This window comes from Anomaloglossus baeobatrachus, chromosome 3, assembly GCF_048569485.1.
Source record: "Anomaloglossus baeobatrachus isolate aAnoBae1 chromosome 3, aAnoBae1.hap1, whole genome shotgun sequence".
NCBI classification, from domain to species: Eukaryota; Metazoa; Chordata; class Amphibia; order Anura; family Aromobatidae; genus Anomaloglossus; species Anomaloglossus baeobatrachus.
Window position 1 is genome coordinate 181,435,858 of NC_134355.1, and position 13,181 is coordinate 181,449,038.

The window sequence follows — 13,181 nt, forward strand, 5'->3', positions numbered from 1 at the left end:
AACAACATGACCTACTCTCAGCTATGATCTCTGTTGTGACTTTCTGATCTCCTCTCAAAGCAGTCACTGTAGGGAACTGAGAATAAGTTCAATAAAATTTGTAATAATGTAAATAGAAAACACACAAAAAAACATGAAAAAAGTAAAGAAAACTGTTTCTCTGCGTGGAGCTCACAGCGGGCAGACACGTTCTATGGCTGTGCCTTCAGATGTAGTAAAGCTGGGGGTTAATAAATTGGTGAAAGAGGGTTTTTTTTGTATTTTATTTCAAATAAAGGACTTTTTTGGTTTGTGATTATTTCTTCTCACTTACAGTTTAGTAATTTTAGAATCTCATAGACGCCTCCAATTACTAATCTAGAGCTTAGTGGCAGCTATGGGCTTTTATTAACCCCTTATTACCCCAATTGACACCACTCCAGGGCAATAGGGAAGAGCTGGATAAAGTGCCGGGATTGTCACATTTAATAAATGTGATAATCCTGGGCGGCTGCAGGCTGCTATTTTTAAGCTGGGGGAGCTCTATAAGCATGGGTCTCCCCAATCTGAGAATACCAGCCCCCAGCTGTCAGGATTTATCATGACTCAGGTATCAAAATTGGAGGGGACCGCAATCCATTTTTAAAAATGAATTAATTAAATTTTTGTTTTGTTTTCTCTTTTGATACACAGCCAAGATAAACGGACAGCTGGGGGCTGCAGCCTGTAGCCGTATACTTTTTCATGGTTGGGTATCATAATATGGGGGACCCTATGCAAATGTATTTCTTTATTTTGACAGCAATAAAGATGCACACAGCACGTCTGATTGAAAGTAGTCAGACACTCTGTCACACAGGCTGGGGGCATGACTGACTGCAAACAATCAGAGAAGCGGGGACTGATGGCGGATGGGTAAAGCAGTGAATATGTTTGAAGGATAATGAGTGGCCCCGGAAGTATTAAGGGTCTAAGCATTTAAATTTTAAAAACTCATCAAATTTCAGATATTTTCATTTAAAAAAAAAAAAAAGAAAATCAAAACATATTGAGCTAAATTTCCCACTAACAACCTCAGAATCAATGGTATATGAGGAAGCATTACAGAATTATTAACATATAAACGGACATGTCAAGATTGAAAAATGGGGCTTGGTCACAAAAGCCCAAACTGGTAGTCGATTTCCACTTACCTGTAAAGTACTTGTTTTAATCACTTTCACCATTATTTCTTTTTGAAGATCATATCCTCTGGAATCAGTCAATGCTAAATTTTTCACCTTTAGCTCAAACGTCAGGTCCTACACGGAGAGAAACACAATTAAATAATAAGTAATCAAGAACAATTGATCATATTCACAAACTAATTTTCAGAAAAAGAGAGTGAATATTCCAAATAAAAACATTTTGAACAATGGCCTTTTTTACTTTCATAAGTTCTTCGCTCATCTGATTAGCTTCAGCAACCAGCGGCATCAACTTTATATAGTCATGAAAAACTGCAAGTACACTAGGGTCAGGCTTGCCATCTTTATTGTGCATGACACCTGCATGGGAAAATATTGGATTTATTAGACTGTTATCTGCACATAAAAATGGACTTGTTACATCATGAATTTTGTTTGCATCATGTAATCTTACAATCATTTGTCTGGAATGCTGGAAATTATCCAAAGGTCCACTTTGAACACCAGTTCCTATTTATTTGCACATTACCCATAAGGTAATACACAAATCAGAATGTAATGAAATGTAGTTTCCAGGCTTTCGAAGCACAATAACGTACCAAGTTTATCCACACTGAAGCCTTCAGCTGCTGCCAGTTCAGACTGGAAGAAGTCATAATCAAATTTGCTGATGTCTTCACATCCCCGTTCATCTGGAAATCCAATATACAGGTATGCACTATTTGACCCAAGGATTATACGATCCTAAGGGCATAAAGGAAATTATTTACATTAACTATAGTAATAATTCCTTGTAACAGCTATAGTATAGATAAGTGTTGAATTGAGAAGCATTTGAAACATATGATGATGTTTGTTAGAATGACAAAGGCCTAATAGTGTATTTTTAGTATTTGGGATTTATTAAGGCCTTAAGAGGAAATCAGACTAAGCAGCCACTCTCCATCCACACAAAAATGTTACTCTTCTAATAATATAATATACATTAGCTGTTCTGCCTTCTTTTATGTAACGCTGTGAATCTCCAGCATACAGCTAAACCCTTGTTCACATTTCAAATAAACAGACTGGAATTCAGTAGCCTTGATTTATTAGCTGGTAATGTGAACTTGATTGCAGTATACATGGAATATACAGTGAATATAGGAATATCCAAGATACAGTTGAATACAGTATATCCAAGATGCAGTTGAATACGGAATACGGAATACGGGTAAAAACTATAACAGGAAAATGATTACAGTCAGTACAGTGTTAATACAGAGTTAACATAGCATAACAGTAAATGAGATACAGTTCTTATGAGAATGTAGGTGAAAGGTCACTGCAGCTGCAACGCACATAGAGAATCTTATCTATACAAGCAAGGCAGGGACGACACTAAGGTACAATGCATTTGCTACATAGTCTACCATCTAAAATTCTATCACTAACACATGTAATTTGCTTTGCTCACCGGATTACACTAGGCAGGGGTGAATGTACAGAGAGGTGAATCAGCAGGTCCTTTCCTAACAAATCCAAGGAGAAAATGGCTGCAGGCTTCTTCTCAGCACAGAGGGGCGTTCCTTACCCAGAATACATTTAGCTTAAAGAGAAACTCAGCAATTCAAAAGAATAACAACGACCTCTAGGGGTTGTAACAGAAATTGCAATGAATGACTATTAGCAGGCTGCCAAGGCAGAACACTCCCCGCTTGGCATCAACGGATGCCACTATTTGGTTATTTTGGGTAAATCAGTAACACGAGTTCGGTTACAGGCCTGAGGAACAGTTTGTTCTCCCCAAGCTTGCACACTCTGAGTTCTACCTTACGTACTTTCCCATCCGTGCTGGGAAAAGGATTGGTGACTAGGCCGAGTGGCCACTCATACCGATGTGCTTGACTGTCTTTCACAAGTACAACATCGCCAGTTTTGAGGTTTGGGTGGTCTTTCTGCCACTTCATCCTGGTTTGCAGAGTGGAGAGGTACTGCCTTTTCCATCTGTCCCAAAAGACATTGGCTACATTTTGTATAACGCGGAGTATTATCATCTTAGCTCTTTCCAGATTAGAAGCAGTGAATGCATGCTTGCAGTGATGCCATCCTCTACAAGGTCTCTGACTTATAGGTAGTGTTATCTTATAGGACTGAACTACATGAAGTAGAAAAGCAATAGCTCGAACGAGTGACTTCTAAGTCGAGAACCTGCTGAATCGATGAGATTTGAGGTGATTACTTGAGGTCACTGTATGTAGAACAGACACTTGAGGACGAAGCTCTTCATCGTCATCTGGGTCCACTAGTTCGAATGTATCAGACTCTCTGATGTCAGGCATCGAACAGTGCAAGAAGGCAGAACCTGTGAACCATGTAGTGTCTCTCAGATGACTTGGTGCAACGGATCTAGTCGCGTGGTCTGCAGGATTGTGATGGGTAGACACGTAGTACCATTGACCAGAGCAACTGGATCTTCTTATCCTTAGTACCCGGTTGCTGACGTAGACATAGAAGCGTCGCGTTTCATTGCAGATATACCCAAGTACCACTTTGTTGTCTGTATAAAATTCAGCGTCTTTGATCTCCAGACTCATCCCATCTGAGATAAGTTCGGCCAATTCAACCGCGAGAACGGCGGCGCAGAGCTCAAGTCTGGGTATCGTGTGTTCACGGAGTGGCGCCAGTTTTGTACGGCTCATAACGAACCTGATGTGGCTCTGTTCATTCGCATCTGTGGTTTTGAGGTACGCTACTGCTGCGATCGCTTTGACTGATGCGTCACAGAAGACACAAAGTTTTTGTGTTTTGACTTCCGTGGATGGCACAGGAGCATACGGTCGTTTTACACGAAGGTCGGTCAAGGCTTCAAGAGACTTCCTCCACTCAGTCCACAGATCTGCTTTTTCTGTTGGAAGTGGGTCATCCCAATCAGAAGTCTTTTGGGTGAAGTCTCTTAGCATCATCTTGCCTTGGATGGTTACTAGAGCCACGAACCCCACTGGGTCGTACAAGCTATTCACAAAAGAAAGAACTCCTCTGCGCTAGAAGGGTTTCTCGTCTTTGTTGATCTGAAAGGTGAAGGCATCCGTCTTCAAATCTAAAAGCAATCCAAGGCTCCGCTGCATGGGAAGGGAGTCAATGTTTAGGTCTAAGTCCTTTAGATCGTTGGAATAGTCTTGAGAGGGAAAGGCTTCCATCAATTCTTGGCTGTTGGAGGTAATTTTATGCATCCTCAGGTTAGACAGAGCAAGCATTTCTTGAGCCCTTTTTAGGAGACTGATTGCAGCCTCAGTTGTTGGTGTGGACTTCAGGCAGTCGTCTATATAGAAGTCTTTTTCTACGAAGGATCTGACATCTGACCCATACTTTTCTTCACCCTCTTTGGCAGAATTTCTGAGGCCGTAGATAGCGACTGCTGGGGAAGGACTGTTCCCGAAGATGTGTACCCTCATCCGGTACTCTGAAATGTCTTTATCGTGGTCGTTGTCGTGATACCAGAAGAACCTCAAATAGTTTCTGTGTTCCTCTTTGACGAGAAAACAGTGGAACATCTGTTGTATGTCAGCCATGAATGCCACTGAATCCTTGCGGAAACAGATCAATACTTCTAGGAGTCTGTTGTTGAGGTCTGGGCCCGACAATAGGACATCATTCAACGAGACGTCTTCACATTTGGCGCTCGAGTTGAATACCACTCTTATCTGGCCTGGCTTTTTGGGATGGTACACACCGAAGATAGGTAAGTACCAACACTCCTCAGAGTCTTGAAGTGCGGGTGCGAACTCCGCGTAGTTGTTCTGTAAGATCTTCTCCATGAAGGTAAAGAAGTGTTCTTTTCTCTCAGGTGACCTCTGAAGTTTGTGCTTGAGGGAGATGAAGCGATTGTAGTCCATTTCCCTGTTGTTTGGTATGCGTCGTCTCCGAGGTCGAAATGGTAGTGGTGCGACCCAACTGTTTGATTTGTCTTTGACTATTTCCCGATCCATGGTGTCCAAGAACAAACTGTCTTCTATGGACATCGCTGTCTTGTTGTCTTCCTTTGCCCTGTGGAAGACTGCACACCCTATGTGGTTTTGTTCACCTTCACAAGCGTGGTCTTCGTTGGAAGGAACTGAGAAAGGGCAAGGCAGAGGTGTGCTGCACGGTAACTCCTTTACCAGCAGACTATTCTGACATGGCTGGAAGAGAGACGGGCGTCCATTTTCTAATGTAATGGTGAGCATACTGTTGACTGAGGTCGGCTTGTGTGCTCCTCCTAGACAGACGTCTCCTATAATGACCCATCCAAGATCGAGCTTCTGTGCGTATGGAGCATTTTGGAAGCCGTTGATGTATTCTCTAGTCTTGTGAACTCGTAGTATATCTCCTCCCAAGAGTAAAGCTATTGGGGCTTCTGGGTCCAACTCAGGTATCAGGTGAGCTATATGCTTCAGATGGGGGTGATGAGCAGCTACCTCCAGTGAAGGTATCTCAGACCTGTTGTCGGGAATCTGATTGCACTCCAGTATAGTCAGTAATGATAGACAGATCTGGCCATCTACAGACTCCACTTTGTATCCTGTTGCTTTCCTCCCCGCCGTCTCGACAGTACCTGCGCATGTCTTTAAGGAGTAGGGAGAACTGGGGCCTACAATGCTGAAGTTGTTGAAGAAGATGGACGTGCCTAGAGACCTGTTACTCTGGTCATCCAGGATTGCATATATCTTGATTGCTTTGTCCCTATGGCCTGCTGGGTAGACTCGAACAAAGCAGATTTTTGAACAGGATCTTCCTCCTACGGGTCCTCCGCAGATCTCGGTCCATTGAGAAGTGACCTCAGGAGAGTCCACGTCGGTATCCTTCTGCTTGGCATTATGCTCCTCTGCTTATGACAACACTCGTGGGGGTGGTCCAGGGTGTAAGGCTGTATGGTGATCCGTGCTGCTGCATTCGGCACATTTCATGCTAGCTTCACAATTCCTGGCGAGGTGTGATGTTGTAGCACAGCATTTGAAGCAGATGTTGTTTTCCTTGAGGAAACCTTTGTGATCCTCTAAAGACTTCTCCCTGAAGGCTCTGCATTTTAGTAGAGGATGCGGTTTCTTGTGTAGGGGACACTGCTTACTGAAATCTTGAGGTCTGTTCTCTTCTGGAGGTGGCTTACTAGCATGTTGAGAAGGTCCTGTGGAAACAATGTTAGTTTTATGGACTGTCACGGGTGTCCTACTAAGTTTGACACCGGGGGTAGTGGGACAGGACAGGGTGAAGTCAAAACTGGGGTCATTTCTGACTTTAGCTTGTTGAACAACAAAATTTACAAATACAGTGAAAGGAGGAAAAGGCACATTATGAATTTGCTTGTACCGTGAACCACATGTGACCCACTTTTCTTGTAGGTTGTAAGGACGTTTCTGCACGATCGGATTAACTCCCCTGGCAGTGTCCAGGGAAGCCAATCCGGGCAAATTTCCTTCCTCCTGGGCAACCTGTAACTCTATCAACAAATCACTCAGTTCTCTAAGTTTTTGATAACCTTTAGGCCCTATGTTAGGAAAACCATCAATTCTTTGATATAAAGCATTTTCAATGGCTTCTATGGACCTATAGCATTCATCAAGTCTTTCCCAAACCTTACGTAGGCCTGTGGCTGGATGCTTTATATTAATGTCTCTTAGTCGTTTGGTGTGCTCAGCCGACTCATTCCCAAGCCACTTTACTAGGAGATCTAACTCCTCGCTACAAGAAAGGTCGAGACCCCGAAAGGTGTTCTGGAATGAGGCTCGCCATGATCTATAGTTCTCAGCTTTGTCAGTGAACTTTACAAGTCCATTAGTAACCAATTCTCGGCGAGCAAAGAACTTTGCAAAGTTCATGGTAGCTTGTTCGGCGCTGGTGCGAGCTGGTGTGTTATAGTCATGTCTAATGTGTGGTGTATAACCATACCTTTTAGGATCTTCAGTCTCAGGGTAGTCTGTATAATACCGTTCTGAAGCAAAGGGTTTCCCTCTAATTTGGGATGGAGGTGATACCTTCTGTTCTGTAGAACTGTAGTTGTAGTCGACGTCGACCTGCTGCATACTTTCTTGCTTACAGTACTGCAGTTCGGGATGGAGTCTCTGGTAGTCGATATAGGCTGATCGATGTTATGGATCAGAGTTGTCGTCCGTTCCGGGATGCTGGTGGACATACTCTGAGACGCGTTGGGTTGGATCTTGTTGCTCTACGTCTGGTCCAAGTACATTGCTGCGTTCCTTGGATTCAGAATACTCCGCGGCCTCCAGGAACTCTGCTTTGGCTATTGCCGCTGCTGCCTCCTTTTCTGCAATAGGTTTCTGCAGAGAGGCCTGCAGGCATGCTTTTTCAGCTTCTTGTTCAGCTAGTAAGCGTGTTCTTTCTGCTTGCAGGCATGCTCTTTCTGCATCTCGGTCTGCTTGTCTTAGCTTTAGTTGCAGCAAAGTTGTCTTGTGCAGCAAAGGTGGATTTTACTTTTGCAGCCTCAGCTTCTGCACAAGCGAGAGCAGCGAACTCTTTCACTGAAGACTTGTTAGAGCAGCTTGCTCGGGACCTTGTCCTGGCTGAGGGTGCTCGGGATGCAGACATTGTGCACTCAGCTGTGGATTGATGATAACTTGGGCCAGAAAGCTGAGTCTATACGTGAACGGGTTCCGCGTGGCGGGAAAGGTGTTGTGCTTGCTGGGGAAGACTACGGTCTTGATCCCTGCGGCTGTATGGCGGCTGCTGTAGTACCCGTATGCGGTGCAGTGTGGGTGATAGCAGTCCCATGCAGTCTATTCAACTACCGCCTGCGGTCAGTGTCCGTTTTTACTGTCCTGCCTTCTTTCACGTAACGATGTGAATCTCTGGCATACAGCTAAACCCTCGTTTACATTTCAAATAAACAGACTGGAATTCAGTAGCCTTGATTTATTAGCTGGTAACGTGAACTTGATTGCAGTATACGTGGAATATACAGTGAATATAGGAATTTCCAAGATACAGTTGAATACGGTATATCCAAGATGCAGTTGAATACGGTATACAGCATACGGGGAAAAAATATAACAAGAAAAATTATTACAGTCAGTACAGTGTTAATACAGAGTTAACATAGCATAACAGTACATGAGATACAGTTCTTATGAGAATCTAGGTGAAAGGTCACTGCAGCTGCAACGCAGATAGATAATCTTATCTATACAAGCAAGGCAGGGACAACACTAAGTTACAATGCATTTACTACACAATCTAACATCTAAGATTCTATCACTAACACATGTAATTTGCTTTGCTCACCGGATTACACTAGGCAGGGGTGAATGTACAGAGAGGTGAATCAGCAGGTCCTTTCCTAACAACTCCAAGGAGAAAATGGCTGCAGGCTTCTTCTCAGCTCAGAGGGGCGTTCCTTACCCAGAATACATTTAGCTTAAAGAGAAACTCAGCAATTCAAAAGAATAACAACGACCTCTAGGGGTTGTAACAAAAATTGCAATGAATGACTGTTAGCAGGCTGCCAAGGCAGAACATTAGCTATTAATGATATTTATTCCAATGGGGTTACATGGGTTGTCTAAGGATTACAAGAAAGATTCTGTTTCAAACCACCCAGCACTAACAATAACATTTCTATTATGCATGGTCTGTATGTTGTATTACAGGCCTGTGGCTGTGTAAACAAACTTATTCATGATGTTTTATATATACAAATAGTATCTTCAAAGAGGAGGAGTACTTGATATCTAATTCAACCTATTGGATATAGCAAACCTGAAACTCAAACTTTGCCACATGACTTAGCATAATAAACCAAACCGTGCACTCCATTGGCAGACATGTGTTTCAAGGTGTTGTCACAGGGGGACTATGGAGATAGCGGGAAACTGGGGCCCCTAAGCTGACTCTCAGACTAGGAGGCCCTGTGATATCTATTCTCAGAGATATCCCTAATCGTGGGGATGGCTGAGTCTCCTTCCTGGCCCTGCTCCTAACCAGCCCTGATCTTATGCCTCCTCTCCCTTCCCCAGGGCGGCCGGGATAGGCATGCAAATTAACTCACAGAAGTAGACAAATGGGGAAACCAAAAAACTGTGAAACAGCACACACACAGAGGTATAAGATAATAAGAGATTAGGTGGAAAATAAGATCAGGGTGGAAACAACGGGTAACTGTACAACAACAACAAACATAAAGCAACTCCTTCTCCAGCAAGTCTGGAACACCACAACTGACAGACCAACACAGCATAAACTATAGTTGGCGTAGGTAGAAGATATCCACCAGCCTAAAAATGAGAGTAGCAGAATTGATTGGCCTCCTTGCAATATGTAATCAAAGAAGCCTAACGAGCAGGCTAGCAGAGGTTAACTGTTGCTAGCCTGTGTATGAATGAGCAGACAACAGGTTTACACTCGAGTTCATCTCAGTTGATCAGAAACACCAGAGAAACCATTCGACAGAATGTCAGACTCTTCAATGTGAACAGAGCCTGACGTCACCATGACAGTTGGCGAGTTTTGTGCAAAACTCCGTGTGACAGGTGTGCTCTTCATTAGTGTAAAGCAGGAGGTCTTATTTCATTGGGTTAGAGGCCTCTGATAGGTTCACTAAGGGGTAACGTTTCTTTTTGTGGAGAGTTCCAGTAAGTCAGTGTAAGGAGACTTAGGAGTCATTCAATGATCTTCTGGGAATTTAAATATGCAAACAGTCTCTTTAGAGAAACAAATTACTTGAACTCTAGTGCAATATATACAAAATAGAAATCAAAAATGTCAGTATCTATTCTTTAAGAAGCCTTACCAAATGACAGCATAAGAAGCCAGACCATACATTCCATTAGCAGACGTGTTTCATGGTGTTTTTCCTTATCAGTGCAAAACAGGAGGTCGATTTGGCTGGGTGAGAGGCCTCTGATAGAATTTCTAATGGGTAACGTTTCTCTTTGTGGAGACAGCCAAGTCAGTATAAAGAGACTTAGCGGCCATGCAATGCTCTTCTGTGAATTTAAATATGCAAGACAGCATCAGAGTTCCTGTCCTCTTCTTCTCTGAAGAGGCTATTTGCATATTTCAATTCCTAGAGGAATGACTTATAAGTCTCCTTACGCAGCTTGGCACTTTCCAGAAGGAGCAAAATTACCCTTTAGACCTCACGATGTTTTAGTCACATAGAAACAGACAGACTCACAGACAACACTTATTCTCAATGTAACTTACCAGATGTTGTATTTTAGTGTTCATAAAAATGGGCACACCATTTACAATTACTTTAGCCTTTCCATATGGCTTTACAAGCACCTTGTTCTCCATGTTAACAAAAGTAGCATGTTTTGGTAAAATTCTGTGAAAAAAAAATGATGTAATAATATGTACTAATAAATTATATTACTACTTATTACTACTACTTATAAACATGGAGTTTCCATCACCTACCCTAAACCTCTTAAGGTTACTTCATTAGAAGCCGTCTGACCAACGTCAGATGTTCCTGAAACAGAAAAATGTAATAATGTGACCACGAATTTATTTTGATGTTAAATTTCCCTTTGTTTCAGCTCTGGTAGTCCCCACCGGTCCTGCAGCTGGTTTAATTCATCTGACCATAGCATCCAATCAATGGGATCAGCTGGCACATCATACATGCTACTATCTACACTGAGACCACTGATTGGCCTTGTGAATAATGTAGGGCATGTGAGCAGCTACAGGACCGGTAGGGACCACTATATTTTATTTTGCCATCATGTTGCTTGATGTTAGATGAAGTTTGTAAAATCTTGCAAAACTCCTGTACTGTTGTGATAAACGTTACACAAATATAGTCATTTCTAAGTTATTGTCCATTGTTGTCTTACCCACAATGGGTTTTATCCAAATGGCAACCAATCTATGTATTTTTCTACTATTGTAATCGTAATGATCCTTAAAGTATATGTACATTTTTGTAGCCAATGTCTTTACTGTATGAATGCATCTAAAATTAAAAATGAAGTAGTTTTGCTATAGGGTTTATTAAAAAATTACCCACTGTTTTGTTTGTCCAGCTCCCATGCAAACCTATGCCTCTGCATGATAGCAGACAGCAAACAAACCCTGGTGTAGTGGATGCCTGCAGTCATACTTTCTTCCGTCAGTGCCTAATTGTAGGAACATTTTAGAGAAACGTCTGCATCAACCATCAATCATGCTTCATGTTAATATAGCAATACTGAAACAATCAAGGACTTGAAACTTGTCCTATATTGATAGATGTATTATACCTTCTTGTATAAAGAGCTTGAGAACTCCAGATAGCTGTGGGTCTTCATTAATATTCAGGAGATACGGAAAGGACTGCATCATGCGTCTCTCCTAGAAAGAAATATATTTTAGCTAAATTTGCAAATATTTTGGCATTGAGGGAAATCTTCGTTTACTGCAATGGTTGAACTCTCGTAAGTTAACCACAAGGTGCCACACGGATGGGATCCTCAAGTATTACTCTATAGCAAATATGAATTTCCGTGCCGTGGCACTGCAGGGAAAATAAAGTAACTGCACTTGTTGAAACCAGTGGGTTGCACAGTACAATACATGATAGAACTGCTCTACATCAATTTTGCTGCTTACAAGATAAAATGTGATCTTTATGATTTTTGTTGTCCTAAATCCAAAAAGCATCCACTTCCACCAGTTACGTCCATTTTTTCAGTAAAACACTGTTTTTGAAGGAACTCTTACAGTAAAAACCTAATATTATATATAATTTTAATTAAATTACTTAGATATGCTGAACATGCCAAAGGAAATGCTGAATATGCAAGCAGTATAACTAATAGGAAGAACGCTTAATAAGCAGATAAAAACTGCTTCAGTCATAATTTTATGGCTATATAAGCAGCGTGAAAACCGATAGCAGCATTCAGTTATTTGTTGCGACTTGTAAGCCTCTTGAATATGTCATCCAACACTTGAACAGTTCATGGCATGATCTTGATATATTCTGCTATTTGTGGTTGTTTTACAACACCCAATTATTAACTATTATATCATAACTATTCCAGAACACTCAAAAAGAGAAAATGTCTCCCAAGCAATTAATATGTACACAACTATTGCTCTCTTTATTAGACAATAAACTAGTGTATTTGCATGAAACAAATAAATTGCGTGCTATAGCCTCTTCAGAATTTCTTATTACCCCTGAAATTTGACTTTAAAACCTTTAATCAAACATTTCTCACTTGTTAGGAAATTTAACATATTGCATATTTTTTTTACTTCATATCTGGAATCAGCACCTTTCATTTGGGTAAACTCAGCAAAAAGACTTAGGTCAGCAGATTTTAAAAAATAAAAAAAGTGTAGACCAGTGTAGCTATTGTTTTTTGTGACTTTCTGGATTGTCCCTTACTTAGCCTTTCTCTTGTCCTAGCACAATTTGTAGCAGTATTTTGCAGAAAAGAAGTATTGTCATGATATATTTAAGCTATCAGTTCACCAGTGTTATTGCAGCAAACTGTTGCTCCCATTCTTTTCTGGCTTCTTGTAGCTGATTTTCCCAAGCAGATTGCATTTCTTGAATCCTCTGTTCATTTTCTGCAAACAATCGGCGTAGTTCTTCTTATATTCAAAAACAACATAAAGACACATTAATTACATCAAGTTCTCAGCGTTTTCAGCATTCACAAAACATGACATTAAATGACACAAGCTGCATAACAGAAAACGCACTTCACAGTGGAACCGATGTCACAAATTTGCATCTTACTTGTTTCTTGCTCCACCTTCTTCCCTGAGCTCCCAAGTCCTGCTAGTCGCGATAATAACTTATTGTTTTCTGCTTTCAGCTCTTTAAGACGGCGCTCTGTGGGACTTGCATTAATGACAGCTCTGTTTTTAATTTTCTTTGCCCTAATGGAAGTAAATAACACTGTGAAGGTGGGATATGGTGTACTGTACATCATGTTGTGTAGGGTAGTATTTTAGGCTTGTTTCACTGTCCATTATTTGTATTGCTTGTGTGTACATTGTATTGTCTGTAGGTAATCACCACTTGTAGTTTTTGTCCCTAGTTGT

General features: G+C 41.4%; 1 protein-coding gene across 1 annotated transcript in view; it reads right to left on the minus strand.

The window, feature by feature from the left end:
• Positions 1-13,181, minus strand: part of LOC142297195 (kinesin-like protein KIF28) — a 142,971-nt gene that overhangs the window by 58,168 nt on the left and 71,622 nt on the right. Inside the window, exons 8-15 of the mRNA XM_075341460.1 lie at positions 12,874-13,016; positions 12,604-12,725; positions 11,384-11,474; positions 10,557-10,611; positions 10,341-10,464; positions 1,766-1,910; positions 1,408-1,526; positions 1,173-1,280 (exon numbers count right to left, since the gene is read on the minus strand). Coding sequence (XP_075197575.1) covers positions 1,173-1,280; positions 1,408-1,526; positions 1,766-1,910; positions 10,341-10,464; positions 10,557-10,611; positions 11,384-11,474; positions 12,604-12,725; positions 12,874-13,016 — 907 coding nt within the window. The remainder of the gene's footprint in view (positions 1-1,172; positions 1,281-1,407; positions 1,527-1,765; positions 1,911-10,340; positions 10,465-10,556; positions 10,612-11,383; positions 11,475-12,603; positions 12,726-12,873; positions 13,017-13,181) is intronic.